The following is a 23,268-nucleotide window of genomic DNA, read 5'->3' as shown; positions in this document are numbered from 1 at the left end:
GCTACACCAGTATAAGGCACACTTATACCAGTATAATCGTCTAAACTATATTGGTAGAAATCACCCCCAGTATAAAATCTGGGCCTAAATCAGGCCTACACAAAACTAAGATCTCTGAGTATTCAAACCCCAAGCCACATCTGCTCACTACTGTGACTCTGAGCCCAGGACCCTCACCCCAGTTAATACAACAATGAACAAATGGGGCCTTTTAAGGTTGCCGTTTTGGTGTGCGTGAAATCTCTCTACCTAGGTACTTGTACGGCCCCGGGACTAGTTTCTGAGCACCAAAACCATGTGCTTCTACTGAGCAAATATTTGTTCTCTTCAGGTCCTTCTTTATTTTTCAGTCCTCACTGGCGTTCTCTGCTCCCCCGAGCGGAGCACAGCCTGCTGGTTAATATGCTGCTTACTCCCTTCTTCCAGGTGTTAGGGAGGCTGTTAAGTAAGACTTAGCCCTGATCTCCACAGGACCCGCTAGATGTCCTCCATTTCCTGCCCCCTTTCCTTTGTTGACAGTCCTGTAGACAATGGTCAGTCTTTGTGATGGTGTCGTGTCCCAAAAATGACAATTGTGACTGTAATACTTCTCCCCTTGCTACGCCACGCTGGCCACCTGGCGTCTGTGGATTGAACTGAGCAGCTGGCTCTGACTAGCGAGCTCAGATTTCAATCGGTTTAAATGGAAATCCTTCTGTTTATAATCACTGCTGGAGCGCCCCTCTCCATCGCTTCGCGTCTCGAAGCAGGAAGGTGGTGGTTGGTCCTGCCAGCCACCCAGTGTTCTCTGCTCTTGCTTCATGCGCTCGCTCTGTTTGCCAGTAGATGGCAGGCTGGGAATCCGGCCAGCCTGTTGAGACTGAATTCCCTTTGAATCCTGGCCTTTGGCTGCCTGGCTAGCCCAGGCCAGCTGTCCCCTCCTGGCTCAGGTGGCTCTGCAGCAGGGTAACTGTCCTGCTGAGGCTCTCAGGGTTTGTCTCTCTGCCTTGCTGTGCCCCCCTGCAGTGACCCAGACGTTTTACTGCAAGCCCCTTGGGGGGCTGTACTCCCTGCCCTACCTGATGGACCGGCTGAGCGAGGACTCGGAGGCCCTGAGCCGGGCCGAGTGGTGGGAGCTGCTCTTCTTCGTGAAGAAGCTAGAACTGCACGAGCAGCAGGAGATCGCCCAGCTCATCCGGCAGCACCAGGAGGAGCAGGTGTGGGACAGGGGTGGTGCAGGGGAGGGAGAAGGACCTGCGAGGAATAGGGAACTGGAAGGTGAGAGATACCATGGAGTGCAGTGGGAGAACAGGTGAGAGGGGAGAGAGGGGAGATGGAAGTGGATGGGGGCAGCAGGGATGGAGTGGAACAGGGACCTGGGGAGCCTTGGGAAGAGCAGGGCAAACTGGGAGGGGAGATTGAACCGGGGGAGTAAGGGGGAACGGTGGGGGTGCAGGTGAGGGGAGGACCAAGGAGTGCGGATGGAACAGAGGGAGGGAACGAAAGAGGAGACCAGCTCGGCCCAGGTAGAGAAACTCTGTCCAACAGACTCTGGATGAGCAGGTCACAGGCATGGGGAGATGCTGTCAGCAGCCACTGAGACATCGATCTAGGACAAGAGAATTGGACTTGTTTGGTTCTGGCTGGCCTGGGGATATTGCAGTTGGACTAGCCCGGTGTCGGCTCGGTTCCGGCTGGCCTGGGGACCTCCCCGTGTCGGCTCGGTTCCGGCTGGCCTGGGGACCTCCCCGTGTCGGCTCGGTTCCGGCTGGCCTGGGAACCTCCCCGTGTCGGCTCGGTTCCGGCTGGCCTGGGGACCTCCCCGTGTCGGCTCGGTTCCGGCTGGCCTGGGGACATCGGGCTGCTGAGAATTAACCCCGGCCCTGCATTTCCAGCTGTCGGAGCTGGATGAAGAAGCCCTGATCCAGCTGTCGGTACCGGTGGAGCTGGCCCAGCAAGTGCTGCGGGTGCTGAGCAAGCAGTGCCAGGGCTGCACCCTGAGTGACCTGCACAGCTCCCATGTCTACAGCAAGTACTTCCTCCGCCCAGGGGGGGCGCAGCCGGGCAGTCTGGGGCTGGACGCAGCGCCCTCGGAGTGCGCCGAATCCCTGGTGTCCAAGAAACCAAAGAAAGACCCTCCTGCTGCCAGAGTGCCTGCCCCAGCCCCCCCGGAGAAATCCGACTGCCAGCTGTTCACCGAGCTGCTGCGAGCGGAGGGGCTGTCCTGCCCGGAGATGGCGGAGGAGAAAGCCAAGGGTACGTGCCGGCCGGGGAGGGAGCCGTGCGCGGCAGTGGCTGGGTGCTGGGCTCTAGCTAAAGCGGGTCCCTGCTGGCTAAGGGGGGTCTAGGCAGGGGAGACCCAGCGATTGGCTCGGGGAGAGGTCGGGAAGAGGGGCGATCCGTGGGGGGTGGGGAAGCGCCGTGGGGAGGGACTGGCTGGAGGGCTCGTGGGGCAGCCTCGGGTTGACGGGTGTTATGGTCCCGGCCAGTGTTGTGCAGCGCGAAGGGGTCGGGGAAGAAGAGCTCGTTGGAGCGGATTGCAGAGGTGGTGGAACTGATCCAGAGGTCCAGCTCCGAGGTGGGGCTGCAGCTAGCTGGGCTCAGGTTCATTATCAAGACTCTGGAGGAGGAGGCCGGGCGAGAGCGGCAGGTCATCAAACCTGAGGGACTCACCATCAGGTCAGTTCTCTGGTGGGTCCTCTGGGTGCGCCCAGACCTGGAGATGGCAGGCCCGTGCCTCCCTGGAGAGACAGGGCAGGAAAACCAGCTGCTCCTGTCTGCAGGGGCCGGCTGCTGGCTAGTGTCTGTCTCTGGTGCGAGCATTACCCCTGGGTGGTGATTCTATTAGAGTAGAGCCGGGGGACGCCAGTTAGGGCTGGGTGTCTGGGCTGGGCTCACGATCCTGGCTCCAGACGCTTACGGTCTAGCTACAGCAACGTACAAAGGATTTGGGCAGGAGGGCGACAGATACACGTCACCGGCTGTACAGCCAGCAGGGACCATTGTGGTTGGCTGGTCTGATCCTGTGCGTTGCGCAGGCCAGAGAGCGTCACGCGGTGACTCCTGCACAGGTCTGAAGTCTCCTGGGAAAGTGGCACCGTGGAGCCCCGTCAGTGGTGGGTGAGCTGCAGGGTGGGCTTCGGGCAGATGGCCCCTCCCAGCGTAGCGACCGCAAGCGGTGGAAGACTTGCCCCATCCCTGGGACGCTGTTCCCATGGCCGGTCACCCTCCCTGGTAAACAGGTCTCTGATTTCCCGTTTGAGCTTCGCCGTGGCTCTCCTCCCCCTCTGCCTGCTGGACCCAAGAGCCCCCGTGTCAGCAGCGTTCTCCCTGGGCAGGTGCCTACAGACTGCGAGTAGGTCTCCTCACCCTTCATCCGAGGAGATGCCAGGATCCAGCTTCTTTAGTCGCTTGCTGTGAGGCTGGTTTTCCAGCCCTGGGTGCTTGTAGCTCGTTTCTGACCCCTGTCCGGTTTCCCAGTACCCTGTGTGGACGCCTGGCGACCAAGGGGTGACTTGTTCATGATGTGCATGGACCTTTCTGGGGGGAAAACGTGAGTGTTAACGGGCCTGTTAGTCTAGCAGAGATGGGCAGAACCAGAACTGGTGGCTGGAGCTGAAGCCAGACACGTGCCTGTGAGATGTAAGGCCTAGATGTTTACCAGGGAGGGTGATGAGCTGGAACAAACTTCCAGGGCAGGGGTGGATTCTGCACCTCTGGATAGCTGGAAATCAAACCTGGCTGCCCTGCTGGGACTCCTGTGACAGCTTGGGGAGTGGGGGGCTGGGAGGGGGTGGGACGCCCAATGAGGGGCCAGGGGATCTGGTTTCTGGGCCAGAGCTGACCAGGAGCCACGCAGCAGGTCAGTCCCCGGTTGCCCAGGCCCGGCTCCTGAGCCGCCCGCCGTTGCTCCCCGCAGGGAGAAGCTGGTGAAGATGCTGGTGGAACTGCTCACCAACCAGGTGAAGGAGAAGCTGCTGGCGGTACTGGCACTGCGCCTGCTCTGTGTGCTGATGGCCAAGTACGACTGGCGCGTGCTCTTCGCCACGGAGGGCGGGGTGCGTGCCGTGCTGGCCTGCATGCAGGAGTACGCCCCCTCGGCGCTGGTCCAGCAGGCCGGCCTGGCGGTGAGTGCGGCGCACGGGGGAGGTGGTGGCTGTCGTGGGCTGGGGGTGAGGCATGCTGGGATCGTGGGTGGGGGAGGGCGGGGACCGGGTGGCCAGTGCCGGGATCCCAGGGGGCATTGGCAGCCTCGTGGTCTTGGCCTGGGGCTGGCACTGCCAGCTCTCCGCCCTGACCGGCTCCCCTGGCCTCCCAGGCGCTGAAGGTGCTGGTGGGCGCCGGGACCTGCGAGCTGCTGGGTGCCAGCGAGAAGCCCTGTCCCCTGAACCACGCCGATGCCCAGGTGATGTGGGAGATCTTCGCCAGCATCGGCTCCGCCTCCAGCAAGGACTCGGACAGCCTGCTCTGCGCCCTCCCTGCCGCCATCCGCACCATGCAGGGCACCGCCGGGTATGGGGGCTGAGCGGGGTCCTTGCTGTGGGGGCAGTGTTGGGGGGCAGCTCCCTGGAGGCTCTGGGGGTGCCTGGCGGGAGGGCCCCCTGGCTGGCAGGAGGTGCCGTTGCCCCACAGACCCGTTGGGGAGGAGCAGCGGCTGGTGCCCGCGGGCACTCACCCTGGCGCTCTGCCCCGCAGGGCCTCGTCGGCCGTGCAGAACGGCCTGCTGGTGGCCAGCATGCTGATCGACAGCCACCGGGGCCTGGCCGAGCAGCTGGCGAGCTGTGACATCCACTCGGCCCTGCAGAGCTGCTGCCAGGGGGGCCAGGACCCCGCCGCCCCCAGCCACGCCAACGAGATGCTGGCCCAGATCGCGCTCAGCCGCCTGGCGGAGCACAAGCTCCCCATGAACCTGGAGACGACAGGTATGGACCCCCTTGCCCCCGCCACAGCCCCTGTCTGAGGATGTGGGGATGGCAGGTACAGAGGTCCCTGCTCCCCACCCAGCCCCGGCCCACCCACAGCCCCTGTCTGAGAGCTGGGGGATGCAGGTATGGAGCCCACCCCACCCCCACAGCCCCTGCCGCCCCAACCCCACCTACAAGCCTGGGGACAGCTCGTACGCAGCGCTGCCCCACATACACAGCTCCCTCCCCCATCCCGCCTGTCTGAGAGCCTGGGGACGGCAGGTACGGAGCCCCCTGCCCCCCACCCACAGCCCCGTCTGAGAGCCTGGGGACGGGTACAGGGCACCTGGCGCCCCAGCGAGCGTGCAGCCGGCGGCACGCAGTGCCCTGCCGCAGCCCCGGCCCCACGGCTCTCTCCCTGTGACAGAGGCGGGCTCAGCCCTGGATCTGAAGGACGTGGACGTGCAGACGCTGCTGGGCCGCCTGCAGGAGGGCAGCCTCTCCAAGGAGCTGGTGCTGGCCCTGGAGCGCTGCCTCTGCGAGGAGGCCGGCCCCGCGAGCGAGGGGGCCGAGGCCCTGCGGGACCGCCAGCACTTCCTGCTGCTGCTGCGCAGCCTGGAGCAGCTGGGGGCCGAGAAGGCCGTGCAGCTGGGGATCCTCCGGTGAGTGCAGGGCGCGGCCGGGTCCTCGGTGACACGGGGGTGTGTGTGTGTGTGTGACCTTTGCCGGGGATCCTCGGGTGTCACCGGGCGAGGGGGGCAGCCGGGGATCCTCGGGTGACACTGGGCGAGGGGGACCTTGGCCGGGGATCCATACGTTGTGCTGCGAGAGTGTGGCTGGGATGTCCCAGATGGGAATGGGAGCCAGCACGGGGGCGTGTCTGGTTGGGGCTGTCCTGGGGGTGGATTGAGGCAGGATTTGTTGGCACTGTGCTGGGGGGTGTTGGTTGGGGCTGTCCTGGGGCTGGAAGTGGCTGTTTTTGGGGGGTCAGGGTTGGTTGGGGCTGTCCCAAGGTGTGTGTGTGTGGTCTGTTGGGGTGTCCCGAGGTGGGGGTGGGGGCTGTCCCAAGGCAGTGGGGAGGGCTGGGGTGAGGGGCTGTCATGGGGGGGCGGGGGCAGGCATGGCAGTGAAGGTGGCTTGTGCGGCCAGAGGGCCGGGCACACGGGGGGGCTCAGGGCACTGGCAGCCGCTGGCCTCTCCCCTCAGTCCCCACCTTCCCCCTTCTCTTGTGCAGGATTTTGAACAAGCTCCTGGACAGTTACCAGGAGGAGGGGCTGCCCTGGCACGAATGCATCGAGCCCTGTCTGTCCTCCATGAGCGCCCCCAGCAACGAGCGGGAGGTGAGGAGCCACGGGGGGTCCCACTTACCTGTTGGGGGTGGGGAATCCGGGAGCAGGAGTGGGGGGGCAGGGAGGGGCTGCTAGCTCAGCTCCAGTTATGGGCTCGCGGCAGGAATTGCTGGTGAAGTCTCTGCCCGGTGCCTTGGCTCATAACAGCCCTGACCTGCCCCAGGCCTGTCCCGGGGAAGCTGGACCTGTGCCCCCTGGCATCACCCCTTTACCCAGCGCCCCCCAGCCAGGGCTGGGGCCTCTCTCTGTTCTGTCCGTGCCGTGCCTGGAGACTCCAGCCCGGGCACGGCAGGAGCTGAGAGCCGTCCTGCCCCAGGCGGCCGGGGGCGGAGGGGACTGGCCCAGGGAGAGCGGGGACTCGCCCCAGCCCCCTGGCGGGTCAGTGGCAGAGGCGGGACTAGAAGCAGGTCTCCTGGCCCCCAGGCCGGTGCCCCAACCCCCAGGCCGCGCTGCTCCCTCTGCAGGTCGTGCAGGAGTTCGTTCGCTTCCTCCACCGCCTGGCCACCGCCACTAAGGACTGTGCCGTGGTGATGTGCCGTCTGGGCACCAAGGAGGCCCTGTCCAAAGCCCTGGACAAGCACAGCTCCAACCTGCTGCTGGGTCCGGAGCTGCGGGACCTGGTGACCGACTGTGAGAAGTACGCCAGCCTCTATCAGAAGCTGACGACCAGCATCCTGGCCGGCTGCATCCAGGTGAGCTGGGGCACGTGCTTGGTGTGGGGTGTGCGTCCTGACCCCGCCCAGGTGAGCAGGGGTTCTGCCATGGGGGAGGCCTCCCCCCACCGCCTGGGGCAGTCTGCCTGGCGGGTGGGAGGAACCTCTGCAGCATGCCGGGGCGCTGATCCGGGTCGAGACCACCCGGGGGTCCCAGGCGCTGGCTGGGGGCTGGCTGTCCCTGAAGGGAGGGGAGGGAGGAGGGCAGGTTGTTTGTCTGTGGGGAGGGGTTGGTGGTCTTTGCAGAGGTTGGCCTGGTGGGAGGGAGGGCGTGACTTTCCTCCGGGTGCAGCCTGGACTGCTGAGTCCCCTTAGCTCTCCCGCCTGGGATGCCTTTTACACCGCTTTGCTGGGAACAGTGACCCGTCCAGGCTCTGCTCACTCCCAGCCCCCAGGATGCAGCCGAGTACGTGAGGCTGTGCCCAGCTGTCCATGCGTTACGTAGAGGGTAACACCCGCAGAGCCCCAGCCCCAGCGTTGCTCCCGTCCAGCACTGCGCCAGCCCTCCCGGACAGCGGAAGCTCCTCGCTAGTCATTCCAGCCCTGGGAGGGGTTACGGGCCCGCCTTTCTCGTCTCGGGTAGAGGTTTCCCAAACACGTCAGTGAAACACACTGGCTTAGGCAGAACCACGAAAGAATTTTATTAACCAGAGAAGGGTGGATTTTAAGGGATCACAGGTGGGAAGGCATAACAGTCGGAATTGGTCATAAAAGGATAAACACGCCAGCGAATTCCTAACCTGTACCAGGACTAATAGGTGTAAAAGCAAAAGAAGGAATTTTTCTCACCAGCAGCTGCGATACGTTTCACAGGCTGCGTCTTTTCCCAGCCTGGGACCGCTCCCCCCTTTGTTCAGTTCCTTGTGCGTCGTCATCGTCATGAGCGGAGACGGACGGAGGAGAGGGGTGGCTCGGGACATTTTCTCCCCTTCTTATCCTCCCGCCCTTTGTGCTGGAAAAATCCTTGCTGGGTCCTGGGGTCGGGCAGTGCTGTTGTGTATGTGAGCTCCAAACTGCCCTCATGATGAATGGTAACTTTCTTGTTTCCCTTCCCTTCCCTGCCCCTGCTGGTGAATGTCTGATGTAGTATGTAATGGCTCTTTGGTAATTTGCTGGCGTGCTAGGGTGTCTTTGTCTCTGAAAAATTAGTTTGTGGGCATTACCCAAAACAGTACCATAGTTCAGTAACAATCATGCAGTAAAATCTCATAGCTTTACACACAGTGTTGTTACACACATCTTAACAGCACAATGATGTTCAGCAGCTTATGAATCTTCAAATGATACCTCACAAGGCTTACTTTGTACAAAATATAACATAACCATATAAAAGTGGTGAACATGGAGTACAGGGTGTCATGTGGGGTACAGTGTGTCACAGAGGTTGGTGGTATCTGGAAGGGGTGACCAGGGAGTGGTCTGCAGGCAGGGGGAGGGGTTGGTGGTCTCTGGAAGGGGGTGGGCAGGGAGGGGATGGCCGTGGGGGGAGTGGCCATGGGGCAGAGGCTCTCTCTGGAGCCAGTTCACTCAGCTTCCCCCACCCCACCTGTGGGGCTGCATTCCTCAGGGGCTGGTTGCTGCCCAGAGTCCAGCGATCGGGCAGTGGCGAAGGGGTGCCAGGTGGCTCCCCCCATTGACGCTTTGCGCCCCCCTCTCTTCTTCCAGATGGTGCTGGGTCAGATTGAGGAGCACAGACGGAGTCACCAGCCCATCAACATCCCCTTCTTCGACGTCTTCCTGCGCAACCTCTGCCAGGGTCAGTGCTGGGGCGGTCGCCCGGGGCCCCTCTGCCCCAGCTGTGCCCCGCCCAGGTGGCCCCCCAGGTCCCTTCAGCGCTGTCCCCTCTCCCTGCAGGCTCCAGCGTGGAAGTGAAGGAGGACAAGTGCTGGGAGAAGCTGGAGGTTTCCTCTAACCCCCACCGAGCCAACAAGCTGACGGACAGGAACCCCAAGAGCTACTGGGAGTCCAACGGCAGCACCGGCTCGCACTACATCAACATCTACATGCACCGCGGCGTGGTGGTCAGGTGGGGCGGGGGCTGTGGCTACTGGCCCCCCGGGGCGGGGGTGTGGCTCTGTGTGCTGGGTGGCAAAGAGCGTGTCCCAGTGGTGGGGGAGGGATCAGGTAACAATGGGAGGGGGTTGGGCCCGGGTAACGATTTGGCGAGGAGTGGCAAGGTGCCCGGGGTGGCAAAGGGGTGTTCCAGGGATGGGGGCGGGATCAGGTGGGTAGGGGGGTGGCTGGCTGCCCAGGGTGTCGAAGGGGTGTCCCGGGGATGGGGGCGGGATCAGGTGGGCAGGGCAGGTAACAATTTGGCGAGGGGTAGCCGGGTGCCCGAGGCGGCACAGGGGGACTGTACATGCCGGTTCCCTGGCTCAGGCTGGGGTGGGTTCCCTTTCCAGTAGCCAGCCATGCAGGGACTTGTCTGTGTCCCCGGGCGCCATGCTCCCTGCTGGAATGTCTGGAGGCACTGTGGGCCCAGAGCCATGAAGCCCCAGGTGCAGCCCCCAGGAGCTGGGCCGGGGGCTCAGGGGCTCCCGTTAGGACCGGCGGCCATGTGAGCCTCTGACCCGCTGGCGGACATGCCCCTCGGGATGGGCACCCTAGGCTCAGGCTGGAGCACAACCCCAGAAATGGGCCAGTGCCGACGCTGTGGCTCTCCCTGGCTACAGGCAAATGAGCCTGGTGGTGGCCAGCGAGGATTCCAGCTACATGCCAGCCCGGATCGTGGTCATGGGAGGAGAGAACCCGGCCAGCATCAGCACCGAGCTCAATACGGTGAGTGTGGCCCAGGTCGCCCTGGACAGAAAAGGGGGAGCTGCAGGGAGTGGGGGTCCTGTGGCTTGGGGGCTCCCTGGCAGGGCGGGTGCAGGCTGAGAGCTTCGCACCTGCCAGCGCCCATCTCTGCTGTTCAGTGGAGCTGGGGCAGCCCGGCCCAGGCTGCGGGGGGACGACTGCCGTGGAATTGGGGGGCAGCCAGCACCCGAGGCGCAGGGAGTCGCCAGCCCCAGGCCTGTAGGCCCTATCCTGGCGGGCACGTCACCAGCGCTCTCCTAGGAGGGGAGGAGTAGGGCAGGGCCCCGAGCTCAGGGTCCGTCTCCAGCGCTGGCCAGGATCAGCTGCTCCAGTGGGAGGATCAAGACACCCCAGTGACCAAGTCCCGGCTTCCCCTCCTGTCCTGCTCCTCATCCGCCCCATGCAGGCCTGGCACAGCCTGCCGTGTCCTAGCTGCTCCCATTTCTGCTGCTAGACCCTGCCGCCCTCCCGCCCTCTGCTTCCCCAGACCCGAGTGAGCTGCCCTGGGAAACCTCTACCCAGAACCCAGCGGCGCTGTCTGGGCCGGGCCGTCTGCCTAGCTTAGGGTGTGCCAGGGTCTCCGCTGCACGGTGGCTGTAGAGCAGAAGAGGGACCGAGAGGAGCTGGGGAGCCGCCTTCTGGCCCCTGAGGCAGCACTGAGTCCCAGGAGGTCACTGGGGAGGGGCAGGGGGGTGGGCGGGGCAGAGAGGCAGCCCTGCGCGTTCCTAGTGGGAGCAGCATGTACGTCCGTGCCAGCAGCCAGCCGGGTGCGCGGGGCGCTGGGCCTGTGCTAACAGTGACGGTGCTGGTGCCGGCTCTCGGCACGGCTGGTCTGTTCCTTCAAGCCGTGGCTCCTGGGGGCCGGTGATTCCATGAGAATCCTGCCTGTCACTTCCCAAGCGAGGCTCCCCCCTGCCCCGCTGCAGAGAAAATCTGGAAATTGGGACCCCCCCCCCCCCAGCTCCAAACCAGTGGATGAGCCTGATTTGGGTGCTGGGAGTGGGGCGTGACGCTGGCTCAGTAGCACCACTCGGGCTGGGAGCCCAAGGGGCACAGCAGGAGATCTGCGTCTCAGTCGGACGCCTCTGGCACTAGGTGCCGGGTGCCCGCAGGGCTCGCTGGGCCACTGGTCGGTGGCTGTCGGCCAGTTCCCATGCCCGGCGACACCACTCGATCCCCGTTGGCTGTGGTCTCTGCAGCTGCTCCTGGCGGGTTGACGGCAGCTCCTGAGCACGGTGGAGCTCCCAGGGGCTGGTCTCCCAGTGGCCCTGCCATGAGGGGGCAGCAGGAAGTGGTGGAGAGGGCTGGTGCGTCTCACTGCTCCAGCAGAGCCATGGTTTCTCTGATCTCCCCAGGTGTGGCTGGGCGGGGCCCTGGGGCTGCCTGACGGAGCGGCAGAGGCTTTGCTGGCCAGTCCAAGCCCCACTGGGAAGCTGCCACTTACGTCCCAGCTGCTGGTCGTCTCCTCGCCCCGTCCCTTTGGGGCCCATGTTCCTGCACGCCGCTAACCCCATGGCTTTGCCTCACGTAGCTCTGGGGGCTGGGCCTGGACAACACTCCTGCGGGGCGGGGTGGGATCTCTCACGGCCTCGCCATTTCCGTGTCTGAGGGATGCGGCTCTCCCTGCCTCCCCAGGTGAATGTCATGCCCTCGGCCAGCAGAGTGATCCTCCTGGAGAACCTGACCCGCTTCTGGCCCATCATCCAAATCAAGATCAAGCGCTGCCAGCAGGTGGGTGCACTGGCGGGCCCCCTGTGATGAGTTCGGTCACAGAGACCCCCTTGGGACTGTCCCCTGATGTGCTGAAATTACCTCTGAGCCCCTTTTCCCTGCCAGCGTGGGACTCCAGAACCCTGCCTTGTTGAGCCAGACACACTAGCCTGCTGCAACACAGACCCAGGGTCTGGGCCGCTCCCCCAAAGCTTCAGGCTTTAACTGAAAACCACGCAGCAGGTACTCCTGTCTCCAGCACTCAGATGTCCAGCTCCCAATGGGATCGAAACCCCGAATGAATCTGTTTTACTCTGTATAAAACTTATACAGGGTAAACTCATAAATTTTCCGCTCTTTGCATCACTGATAGAGAGATATGTACGGCTGTTTGCTCCCCCAGGTATTAATCACTTACTCTGGGTTTATCAATAAACACAAGTGATTTTATTAAGTATAAAAAGTAGGATTTAAGTACTAATACATTAAGCCTAATACTTAAGAAACTGATTACAGGTAATATCTCATCCTCAGAGGTGTTCCAATAAGCTTCTTTCACAGACTAGACTCCTTCCTGGTCTGGGCCCAGTCCTTTCCCCGGTACAGTCCCTGTTAATTCCAGCAGACATCTTAGGTGATAACTAGGGGTTTTTTCGTGACAGGCAGCCCCTTTTGTCCTGCTCCACTCCCTTTCTAGCTTTGGCACAAGGCGGGAATCTTTTGTCTCTCTGGGTCCCCACCCCTCCTTCTAAATGGAAAAGAACAGATTTAAGCTGGATTCCAGTATCATGTGACATGGTCACATGTCACTGTAAGACCCCGAGTCTCCATTCCCCATGGGCTGGCCCACAGGTACTCGGGAAGGTTTGCAGGTAAATAAACCATTTACAACCAATTGTCCTAGTCAATGGGAGCCATCAGATTCTAAACCACCATTAATGGCCCACAACTTTGCATAATTACAATAGGACCTCAGAGTTATAGTTCATATTTCTAGCTTCAGATACATGAATGATACATGCATACAAGTTGGAGGAACATAGTCAGTAGGTTATAATCTTTGTTATGATACCTTACCAGAGACCTTTTGCATAAAGCATATCCCAGTTACATCATAGTCACACTGACAAGCATATTTCCATGAAGCACATGGTGTGCAACATCACACCCCCGTCCCTGTGTGCAGCCGAGCCGGTCCCTGGCCTCCCTCCCCCCCCACAGGGGCTCTACGGGCAGCGAGAGGCCTGGCCATGGGGAACCCTGTGGGAGTCGCTCGGTCAGCTCCAGGCCTGGCGGGCCCACGTCTAACCAGGGAGGTTTGTGCCCTCTGCAGGGGGGTATTGACACGCGCGTGCGTGGCATCGAGATCCTGGGGCCCAAGCCCACCTTCTGGCCCATCTTCAAGGAGCAGCTGTGCCGGCGCACGTGCCTGTTCTACACTACCCAGGCACACACGTGGTGCCAGGAGATCACGGACGAGCGCATGCAGCTGCTGCAGCTCTTCAACAGGTGAGGCCTGTCCCCGGGGTCCCCCACAGCCCCTGACCAGAGCCCCGGGCAGTGCCCTGCCCTGTGTGTCTGTGCCCGGGGTCCTCCCCGAGCACTGACCAGAGCCCCGGGCAGTGCCTTGCCCCTTGTGTCTGTGCCCGGGGTCCCCCACAGGCAGTGCCCTGCCCTGAGTGTGGCCGTACCTGGGGCTGTACCCCTCTTCTCCCTCCAGCGCTGGCCATGGCCCTTGGCAGTGCTCTGCCCTGTGTGTCTGTGCCCGGGGTCCTCCCCGAGCACTGACCAGAGCCCTGGGCAGTGCCTTGCCCCTTGTGTCTGTGCCCGGGGTCCCCCATGGGCAGTGCCCTGCCCTGAGTGTGGCCGTACCTGGGGCTGTACCCCTCTTCTCCCTCCAGCGCTGGCCATGGCCCTTGGCAGTGCCCTGCCCTGTGTGTCTGTACCCAGGATCTGCCCCCCCCGTGCTGGCAAGGCCCCAGGGCCCGCCAGTGACTGGTGCGGGTGTCTCTGCTGTTGCAGGCTGAACTGCGCCCTGCGGCACGAGCAGGTGTTCGCCGATCGCTTCCTTCCCGATGACGAGGCGGCCCAGGCTCTGGGCAGGACCTGCTGGGAGGCCCTAATCAATCCCTTGGTGCAGAGCATCACCAGCCCAGGTACCGTTTCCCCCTGCCCAGTTCCCCGCTGCCCCCAGCCTGCCCGGCCCGACTGGCTCAGCCTCCCCCTCTGGCCTTGCAGATCCCAGCGGCGTCAGCCCCCTGGCCTGGCTCCTGAGCGAGTACCTGGAGAACCTGGAGACGGCCCGACGCGCCAAGAGCCGCGCCACCATCTTCAATTCCCGCGTGCGGCGCCTGAGCCACCTGCTGGTGCATGTGGACCCCGGCAGCCCGGAGCCCGAGGAGCTGAGAGCCCCGGTCAAAGCCAGTAAGGGCCCCTCCCCCGGCAGGGCTTTGGGGCCGGGCAGGGAGTGGGCCGGGTCCCAGGGTGGGGCTGGGGGAGGAGGCCCTGGGGTGCTGCCCGAGGCTGAGTGGGGAGAGGGGTCCCTACGGGTAAGGACTCTCCGGGCTGCCTTTGGCACGTCCTGCTGCCAGGGCCGGGCACTGGCGCTGCAGCTCGGCGCGACCCTGTGTGTGCCTGGCGCCCGCAGGCGGGGTGACGTGGGAGAGGGCTCTGCGGGGCTGGCGGGCAGCCCCTGGGCCTGGCACGGCAGAGGCTGGTACACAAGGCCCTGGGCGGCTGGCTCAGCAGAGCCAGCTGGGTGTAGGAGACAGAGACGTGGGGGCCTAGCCCAGCCCTCAGATCTGTGGGTCTGGTGCCCACAGGCAGAGCCGGCAGGGGCCAGCCCTGTTGTAGGGGGCAGGATCCTGGCCGGGGGTGGCTACTCCGCTGCCCCGGGGTCTGCGCACCAGGGTGCCCGGGACTGGCTGGCTGCTACGCGCCCTGAGCTCCAGGCTTGGCCCCTGCAGCCCCCGCACACACACACACTCGGTGACCATGTGGGGCTGAGCCGGGCCCATGTGGGCAGGGGGCTCCCAGCCACCCCTGCCAAGTGCCAGCGAGCTGCCCTCTCCGTGGGAGCGCTGGGAGGGTCGGGCCCAGCCCACGCCCCACAGGCAGCTTTGGGGTGGGGGAGGCTGCTCGTGCTGGCGCTGCCCCCGCCCTGCCCCCCGGGCGTTGCCCTCACGTCGGCTCCCCCTTGGCAGATGGGAAGAACGGGAAGAACAAGGAGACGAGCTCCGGGGCCGCCAAGGTGTCGGGGAAGAAGCCCAGCAGCCTTACGGGGATTACGCAGTGCTGGAGGGGCGTGGTGCAGCAGCAGGTGTGGGGGGCGGCGACGGGGGAGGGGGGCTGGTGCAGCAGGAGGTGGGGGGGTGACGGGGGGTGTGGTGCAGCAGCAGGTGTGCGGGGGGGCGACGGGGGAGGGGGGCTGCTGCAGCAGGAGGTGGGGGGGCGATGGGGGGCGTGGTGCAGCAGCAGGTGTGCGGGGGGGCGACGGGGGAGGGGGGCTGGTGCAGCAGGAGGTGGGGGGGCGATGGGGGGCGTGGTGCAGCAGCAGGTGGGGGGGGCGACGGGGGAGGGGGCGTGGTGCAGCAGCAGGTGAGGGGGGGCGACGGGGGAGGGGGCGTGGTGCAGCAGCAGGTGAGGGGGGGCGACGGGGGGTGTGGTGCAGCAGCTGGTGTGCGGGGGGGCGATGAGGGAGGGGGGCTGGTGCAGCAGCAGGTGTGCGGGGGGTGACGGGGGAGGGGGCGTGGTGCAGCAGGAGGTTGGGGGGCGACGAGGGAGGGGGGCTGGTGCAGCAGGAGGTTTGGGGGGGCGACGGGAGGGGGCGTGGTGCAGCAGCAGGTTTGGGGGGGTGACGGGGGAGGGGGCGTGGTGCAGCAGCTGGTGTGCGGGGGGGCGACGGGGGAGGGGGGCTGGTGCAGCAGGAGGTGTGGGGGGCGAGGTGCAGCAGCAGGGGTGGGGGGAGCATTGTGCTGTGTGTATCTGCTGCCCGTCCCCCACCCCACCCTGCGTGGGGGGAGCAGGGCCCCGTCCACCTCCTGTCTCTGCGGCTCCTGCCCCAGGCCCATGAAGCCCGTGGGACACTAGATGCCCCATGCCTGGCCCGTCCTGTCCCCCTGGGACCCTCCCCACCCTCGGGGCTGCCCCCATGCCCGGCCTACCCTCTACCCCCTGTGGCTGGTCAGCCCATCCCCCCGGGCCACTCCCTGTGTCTGTCATGTCCCATCCCCCCCGCACACCCATCCTGCCCCCCACAGACACCCCAGCCTGTCCCCTCCCGGCGCTCAGCCCAGCCTGGACCCCCTTGGGTCCCTCCCCACGCCCGTCGCGGCCCGTACTCCCCCCAAGGCTCCCCCAGGGCCCTCCCCGCCGGCCTGTAACCGTGGGCTGCCTGCCCCGCACAGGTGAAGCGGTTCCTGGAGTCGTCGTGGCAGGGGCCGGACTTCGTGGAGCGGTACTGCCGTCTCTACCTGGGCCTGCGCCGCGCCATGGAGGAGCTGTTCGGGCAGCAGACGGCCTTCACGCTGGCCCTGCGGCAGGGCTTCTCCGGGGGCCTGCTGCAGCTCTCCTTCCTGACGGCCATGCACGTGAGTGGGGGGCTGCCGTGGGGCTGGCCTGGCCCTGGGGGACGAGCCTGGGGCCCAGCAGGGCTGCCAGGCTGGTCGGCATGGTGCCAGGAGTGAGGGGGCCCAGGTGCGTGGGGGTCTCTGCCGCTTACCCTTGCTGTGTTGAGGCCGTCTAGTCCACTCCTGCTCCAACAGCCCTGGGCCCTGAGAGGGAGCGAGCCCCTCGCGCCCCCTTGCCCACCGCCCAGACACGCAGCTCCCACGGCCCCACCTCCCCCATTCTGCCTCCCTGTCTCCACGGGTGGGGTGACCCCTGGGAATGACCCCAGCTCCTAGGGAGTGGCCCCTCCCCCTCTGCAGGACTGCTCCCTCCCCTGGAGCCCCCCCTCACCCCTCTCCATGTGAGTGTCCCCTGAGCCTCCATGGGGACTCCCTGCCGTGGGGAGCCGGCCCGAGAAGGCCCCTGGCAGCTGGCGCTCTCCCCTGCAGGTGAGTGAGCAGTTTGCTCGCTACATCGACCAGCGGATCCAGGAGAGCCAGAGGGACACGGCCAACGTGGAGTCGCTGCACCGGCTACAGCAGAGCCTGGAGCCCATCCTCTTCCTCTCCGGCCTGGAGCTCGCCAACACCTTCGAGCACTTCTACCGGTGAGCGGCCCCAGCCGGGGGAGTGGGGCGCTAGGCCCCACGCCCGGCCTGGGCTCTGTCTTGGGCCTGCCACGTCTGCGAGTGCTGGTGCCTGGCTTGTCATGGGGGCTCTGGCTCGGCTCGGGCCGTGGGCTCCCCAAAGTCCCGCCAGACTCCGATCAGCAGCCCCAGAGCCCTGCTCCAGGCCATAGCAAAGGCAGGGAGGGTCCCGGGGGGTTCCGGGACGGGAATTGGGGGTGGCTCCAGGTCTAGGGGCCGGGGTGGGTTTGTGGGGAGGCAGTCGGGGGCTCTGGGCCCCGCCCTGACGCCGGCGGCCGTTGCAGGTATTACCTGGGCGACCGGCTCCTGGCCCAGGGGAACGTGTGGCTGGAACGGGCCGTCGTGGAGCAGATCGGGCTCTGCTTCCCCAATCGCTTCCCCCAGCAGATGCTGAAGAGTCTGAGCGAGTCGGAGGAGCTGCAGCAGCAATTCCACCTCTTCCAGCTGCAGCAGCTCGACAAGCGCCTGCTGGAGCTGGACGCGGGCCAGGAGGACGCGGTGAGCCCCCGGGCGGGGCGGGGTCTGCCCGGGGCCCGCTCCCTTCCCAGGGGGGACGGGGTCTGCCCGGGGCCCCTTTCCTTCCCAGGGGGGCGGGGGGAAGCAGTGAAACGCCCTGGCGGGGCAGGGTCTGCCCAGTGCCCTCTCTGTTCCCAAGGGGCCGGGGGATGCGGTGGGCCCCCAAGCAGGGTGGGGTGGGGTCTGCGCGGTGCCCCCTCCGTTCCCAGGGGGTGCTGCAGACGAGCCCCTGGCGGGAGCCTGGTCCCTGACACCCCTGCTCCCGTCCCCAGGCGATGGCGGAGGAGCCGGCCGCGCTGGAGGAGGAGCTGGAGGTGAAGGTGCTGGCCCTGTCCCCGCGCTGCTGGACCGTCTCCCCGCTCTGCTACCTGGAGGATCCCAGCAGATGTTTCCCGCGGCCCCTTGGGGGCTACTTGGCGCGGTTTGCCGACTTCTACACCAACAGTGAGTCTGGGTGCTGGGGTGGGGCCGACTAGGCCGAGCTGGGGCTTGGGGGGGCTGTCACTGTGCCCCATGGTGGTGGTGGAGAGCACCGGGGGGGGGGGGGGGGGGCAGGGCTGTTCGGGTCGCTCCGCAGGGGATGGGGGCCAGGGCTCTAGGGTCACTGCACTGGGCTGGAGGTTGTGGTGGGGGGGTGGTGTCAGACGCAGCAGTGAAACCCCTGGCCGTGGCCGTGACTCCTGGGGCAGCTGCTGGTGCTGGGCCAGGCTGGCGAGCAATGGGGTGAGCTCCAGCCCTGCCTGGGGGCGTGCAGCTGGGAAGGAGGCCAGGCCGGCGAGCCAAGGGGTGAGCTCCAGCCCCACCTGGGGGCGTGTGGCTGGGGTTGGGCAGGCTGGCAATCAGTGGGGTAAGCTGCAGCCCTGCCTAGGGGCGTGTGGCTAGGGGGGCACAGCCCCGGCTGGCTGAGGACCCCGGGGGCCCAGCCCTCTGGTGGCTCTGCTGGGACTGGCCGCGTCTCTTGCAGGTCAGAGCCGGTTTGGCCTGGAGCACACGAAGCCGCGGCGGCTGCAGTGGACGTGGCTGGGCCACGCGGAGCTCCGGTTCGCGGGCAGCACCACCCTGCACGTCTCCACCCTGCAGATGTACATTCTGCTGGGCTTCAACAGCGCCCAGGTGGGACCCCCCTCTCCTCCCCCAGCATCCTGGAGCTGCCCCCAGCTCCCCCCTGGGGGTGGGAACCCCCAACCTGGCCACAGACCCCTCCTGTCCTCGCAACAGAGGGAGAACTTCCCCCCAGCTCATCCATATGGGGCAGAGACCCCCTGTCCTCCCCCCTGCACAGATACCCCCCTTCCCTCTGTCCCTCCCCCCACCCCCCGGCAGTGACCCCCGAGCCCCTGGACTCTTTTTTCTCCACAGCCCGGTCCCTGCCCCCCTGTGACCCAGGAGCCGCTGCAAAGCAGCCGCTGTGTCCCGTGTGGCTTGTGCCAGAGGAATCGGTGCTGTTCTCTCTCCCCTTTGCCCCTCAGTCCCCCAGTGCGGTACCACAGCCCCTTGGCTGGTGCCCCCCCACGAACCCCCTATCGCCACAGTCTCTGATGCCCCCCCCATTGCCACGGCCCCTCCCCCACAGCCCCTGGCACCTCCCCCCCATCACCATGGCCCCCAGCGACCTCCGACCCCATTGCCCCAGCCCCTGAGCCGTGGCCCCAAGACACCTGGCCAACTTGCCCTGTCCCGGCCCCCAGAGCTATTGCCCCATCACCATGGCCCGGCCCCTGCGTATTCACTTCCTGTCTCCTTTGCTCTGCAGGAAGTTGCTGTGGAGACCCTGGCCCAGGCCACAGGGCTGTCTCCTGTCCTGCTGAGCCATGCACTGAAACCTCTGACGGGAGAGGCTGGGATCCTGACCCAGAGCCTGCCTCAGGAGGGTGCGTATGGGGAAACTGGGGAGGGGCAGTTGAGCCTTGTCCCTGGGTGGTTCCTGAAGAAGGGGACCACAGATGGGGATGGAGCCCCTACGCTGGGCCTGGTTGGGGGGTATGGAGGGTTGGCCGGGCAGGGCTGGTCCCAGAGCAGATGCCAGGGAGCGGGGGTTTGTCTGTGAGCCGGAAGGGGGTTTGTATCTGGAGTGGCCAGTCCCCAAGCAGGGCTGGCTGGGGGGAGGGGAGAACTGGGCTGGTGTCTGTGTGTGGGGTGGGGGGGTTGGGGATGGTCCCCAAGAAGGGCCGGGGGTTGGTCCCCAAGCAGGTCCAGGGGGGTAGATGGAAGGGGCTGGGGCTGGTCCCCAAGCAGGGCTGGGGGGGGACATGGGAGGGGCTGGAGGAGCCGCTCCCTGGGCGTGGCTGAGCGCGGCTGTGTCGGTCCCAGGCGTCCTGCGGCTGAACGAGGCGGCCCTGGCGCGGGCGGCTGGCCAGCGCCTGTGGCTGCTCCCGCAGCAGACGTACCTGAACGTGGAGGATGACGAGGGAAGCACCCTGGAGAGGAAAAGGAACATCATCTGCTGCCTCATCATCCAGATCCTGAAAGGGGAGAAGGAGCTGCACATCGATAACCTGGTGTTCAGGGTACGGGTCCTGGCAGGGGAGCGGCCGCGCGGCTCCGTGCCCGGGCAGCGTCGGGGTAACTCAGCCCTCTCCCCCCCAGGTGATCGACGCCTGTCAGCAATGGGAGTCCGGCCCCGCCCTGCAGTTCCTCAGCTTTTGCTGCAGCAGCACGGACGTGCTGTCCTGCATCCTGCACCTGCTGAGCCAGGGCTACCTGCGGCGCCAGGAGGAGAACCCCCAGCTGCTGGCGTACGTCTCCGCGGAGCCCACGACACCTCACCGGGGCCAGGCCCAGATTGTTTTCCGGAGCACAGAGTGCCGGAGGGGGCAGGACAAGGGCAGCAAGTTCTCCCCATTCAGGTAGGGGAGAGTCTCAGGTGGGGCTGGAGGGGGCCATCACCGGGAGCTCTCCAGATGGGTGACGGGCGTTTGCTCTCTGCCAGGCTGGATGCCCGTGGAGTCGGCCCAGAGGCGGTCCTGATGGAGACCCTGCTGCTGCCTATGGGGCGCACCATGAGTCAGGAGGAGGTGCAGGCGCTCATGAACCAGACGGTGCAGCAGGTCCTGGACACCCTGAGTGTCTCAGCCGATAGAGCCCAGCACCTGCTCATTCACTGCAAGTGGAACGTGGACCTGCTAATCCAGCGCTACACCGAGGACCCCGAACTGCTGCTGATTTCCTCAGGGCTGCAAGTGCAGAATCCCCAGCCACCCCCGAGCCCCATCACCCACTGTCCGGTGTGCGTGAGCCAGCTGTGCCCGGACGACAGCCCTCCCACCCTCTGCTGCATACACTACTGCTGCAAGGTGAGGGGCCTGGGGGCTGGCAGCGTCTGTGACCATGAGGGGAGGACCCTGCTCCCAGGAGGGGGGACGCAGCTGTCAGGGGAGGGTCCCGGGGGCACAACATCACCCCTCTTTCCCTGGCTTCCTCGTGTTCCTGGGCTCGCTCCCTGTTTTCAGGTGTGGCATGATCCTGGTGCCACTCCACCTGCAAGGCAAATTCCTGAGTTTGTCTGGAGCTGGGAGACGGCCCCTGACAAAAGGAGGAGGCTCATCAGGAGGGTCTGTGCATTCTCTAGATCTGATCTTGTTCCCCCTCCCCAGTCCTGCTGGAATAAATACCTGACGACTTGCATCGAGCAGAACTTGGTTCAGAACTGCACCTGTCCCATCCCTGACTGCCCTGCACAGCCCACCACGGACTTCATCCGCTCCATCATCTCCTCCCAGGAGGTCATTGCCAAGGTGGGTGAGGTCACTGACGGACGTGGGGCCATGTGTAGTCCACCCTGAGCGGGTGTGTTAGGGAACATGCTTTGTTTCTAGGCCACCGCCTTTCCCTCTTCCTGTTTTGGAGAGTGGTGGGGCTGAGAGCTACCCAGGAGAAACCTGGTGCCTTTGAATGAATGAATCCTCCCCTGTGCCGACTGGCTGTTTTGTTCCCCTGCCTTATCTCTCACACTTCGCACTCCCCTCCCTGCCCTCGTCCCTCCCTTTGCACCCCGCTGCCTCCGTTCCTGTTGCTCTGTGTATCTAATCCCCTTCCAACCCAAACCAGAAACCAGCCACGAGAGAACGATGGCACTCCCGGTGCAGAAACAAAAATAGCTCCTCTTCCCCAATCTAAACAGTATGTGGCTAGAGTGTCCCTGTGTTACGAACATGAGCCCCCAGTTCTCAGACACCCCCTCTGCCCAGTTTCCTCCCCCCACCTTGGAGAGCCATTCCACCCTTGGACGAAGCCCTCAGCAGGAGATACCAAGGTGGCAAAGAGGGAGGAGTCGAGGTCAGGCTCCCAGTGGAAGGCTTTTCTCAACATTAACATCTTTTCAGAACTGGGCTTTCCTTCCTCTTCCAGAAATGACTGGTGGCCTGGTGGGAACCCCTTCCCCATCTACAGAATTATCAAACACCCGCCTGCGTCCCTGTTGTCCAAGGAAGTATGGCATGGCTAGATTTGTGGAGAGCTATTTTAGTTTTTGCACAATTTCTGTGGGAGTTCCTGGTGGAGAGCTCCTGGAGGCAAGGGTCGCTGGGCCTGGAGCAGAGAGGGGTGACTAAGGTACTGCTGTTTGAGTCTTAGCTGGGGGAGACTTGGGATCTGCTAACTCAGCCCTTTGGGAGGCATTTCTTGCTTGGATTTCCTTTGACATCTGGGCAGCAACTGTTGGTGGCCTGACTGGTGCCCAGATGTTTCTCTCCATGCTGACTTTCTCTCCGGGAGTGAGTACTGTCCTTGTTATGATTGGGAGCAAGAGAGGAAGTTCCTTATTTGCACGGAGGGAGAGGTTTCTATTCCTGCTACTTCTGGATTCCCAAAAAGAGAGCCGGTCTGTGACCCATTCAGGACTTAAGAATGTTCAAAGAAATGTTGTCAAGAAAACGAAGTTCAGGATGACCACCCTTCTGTTATCCCTTGCCTGGAGAGAGGTATCCTGCATGTTGAGGGCAGCATACCATCTTTCATGTGGCAATACAGCTGGACCTCAGGAAGCTTTTTTCAATTCATGGTACACAGTACGCACTGCCAGTATACAGTCCTGCACTTGGTCTAGCCTCAGCCCCGTGGGGATTCACAAAGCTCATGAAGATAGTTGTGGCCCATCCATGCCATCTTGGAATTCAGATATTTCCTTACCTGGATGATTGGCTATTCCAGGAAGATTGAGGTCACGCATCCAGAACAGCCTTCTTGTCATCAGATGTCTGTTCTCTGGTCTAGGTCCAAAACTGGACATAGAAAAATCAATTTTACAGCCTCGAAAGAGAATACATTTCATGGGGATGGGCCTTGCTAACACGTCTGCCATGGCTTATCTTCCAATGAGTATAGTCTCTACAGCTGAGAGTCTCGCGTCCACTCTGCAAACAACAGTGTGTGAGAGTCTGCAGCTCTTGGGACGCATGGCCTCATGCACGTACATGCAATGCTTTACTTGAGATGTCTGCAAACCTGGTTTCATATAGTATATCCCCCAAACTGACATTTCCTGGGCATGTGTACCTGCATGAGTGCTTCCGTCTCTTAATTGGTGGATAGAGCCTTAGAATGTATGCAGAGGAGTTCCATTCCTGCCATCAGAACCCACTGTGACGTCCCTGGACTGGTGAGCTGCGAGGTCACTCCAATCCTCGACTCTGGGAGACAGCCTTACCCTGCTCTGCTGTGAGAACCCCCACTCCTGGACTGTTCATGCAAGCCTCTAGCATGTAAGCTGCTCCCAGTTACGTGAGTGATCACTTTCGGCCAGCCACTGCTTGGATTGTGCAACCGAATGACACTAGCCAATATCTCCGGTCCCTGACACAACCCTAGGAACCTCCATCTTGCAGTGTCCAGTTATCCCTGCTGGACACTGCAAACTTATATGAGTTCGTCAATTTAACAAAGAAACTGATATGTACTAGACTTGTTATCCCAAGGGGAGTCTCTGACACGCTTCAAACCAAATGCACTGCTTCAGGTAGACTAAACAAACAAATGTATTAACTACAAAAGATAGATTTTACGGGATTATAAGTTAAAGCATAACAAGTCAGATTTGGTCAAATGAAATA

General features: G+C 63.7%; 1 protein-coding gene across 5 annotated transcripts in view; it reads left to right on the top strand.

The window, feature by feature from the left end:
• LOC102937636 (cullin-9) overlaps window positions 1–23,268 on the top strand; it is an 85,727-nt gene that overhangs the window by 24,288 nt on the left and 38,171 nt on the right. For 4 of the 5 annotated variants that reach the window (XM_037896268.2, XM_037896266.2, XM_043544151.1 and 1 more), the window contains exons 6-32: window positions 1,006–1,196; window positions 1,875–2,235; window positions 2,469–2,658; window positions 3,899–4,106; window positions 4,298–4,491; window positions 4,675–4,901; window positions 5,311–5,545; window positions 6,118–6,223; window positions 6,697–6,924; window positions 8,611–8,701; window positions 8,800–8,971; window positions 9,618–9,723; window positions 11,377–11,472; window positions 12,785–12,960; window positions 13,474–13,607; window positions 13,690–13,875; window positions 14,655–14,770; window positions 15,858–16,040; window positions 16,509–16,666; window positions 16,990–17,203; window positions 17,494–17,665; window positions 18,186–18,334; window positions 18,975–19,092; window positions 19,532–19,728; window positions 19,808–20,067; window positions 20,151–20,514; window positions 20,815–20,955. In XM_037896268.2, the coding sequence (XP_037752196.1) occupies window positions 1,006–1,196; window positions 1,875–2,235; window positions 2,469–2,658; window positions 3,899–4,106; window positions 4,298–4,491; window positions 4,675–4,901; window positions 5,311–5,545; window positions 6,118–6,223; window positions 6,697–6,924; window positions 8,611–8,701; window positions 8,800–8,971; window positions 9,618–9,723; window positions 11,377–11,472; window positions 12,785–12,960; window positions 13,474–13,607; window positions 13,690–13,875; window positions 14,655–14,770; window positions 15,858–16,040; window positions 16,509–16,666; window positions 16,990–17,203; window positions 17,494–17,665; window positions 18,186–18,334; window positions 18,975–19,092; window positions 19,532–19,728; window positions 19,808–20,067; window positions 20,151–20,514; window positions 20,815–20,955 (4,973 nt within the window). The remainder of the gene's footprint in view (window positions 1–1,005; window positions 1,197–1,874; window positions 2,236–2,468; window positions 2,659–3,898; window positions 4,107–4,297; window positions 4,492–4,674; window positions 4,902–5,310; window positions 5,546–6,117; window positions 6,224–6,696; window positions 6,925–8,610; window positions 8,702–8,799; window positions 8,972–9,617; window positions 9,724–11,376; window positions 11,473–12,784; window positions 12,961–13,473; window positions 13,608–13,689; window positions 13,876–14,654; window positions 14,771–15,857; window positions 16,041–16,508; window positions 16,667–16,989; window positions 17,204–17,493; window positions 17,666–18,185; window positions 18,335–18,974; window positions 19,093–19,531; window positions 19,729–19,807; window positions 20,068–20,150; window positions 20,515–20,814; window positions 20,956–23,268) is intronic. The other variant, XM_037896267.2, reaches the window with a different exon arrangement.

Source organism: Chelonia mydas, chromosome 3 (genome assembly GCF_015237465.2).
Source record: "Chelonia mydas isolate rCheMyd1 chromosome 3, rCheMyd1.pri.v2, whole genome shotgun sequence".
NCBI classification, from domain to species: Eukaryota; Metazoa; Chordata; order Testudines; family Cheloniidae; genus Chelonia; species Chelonia mydas.
This window is presented reverse-complemented; position numbering and strand designations above follow the sequence as displayed.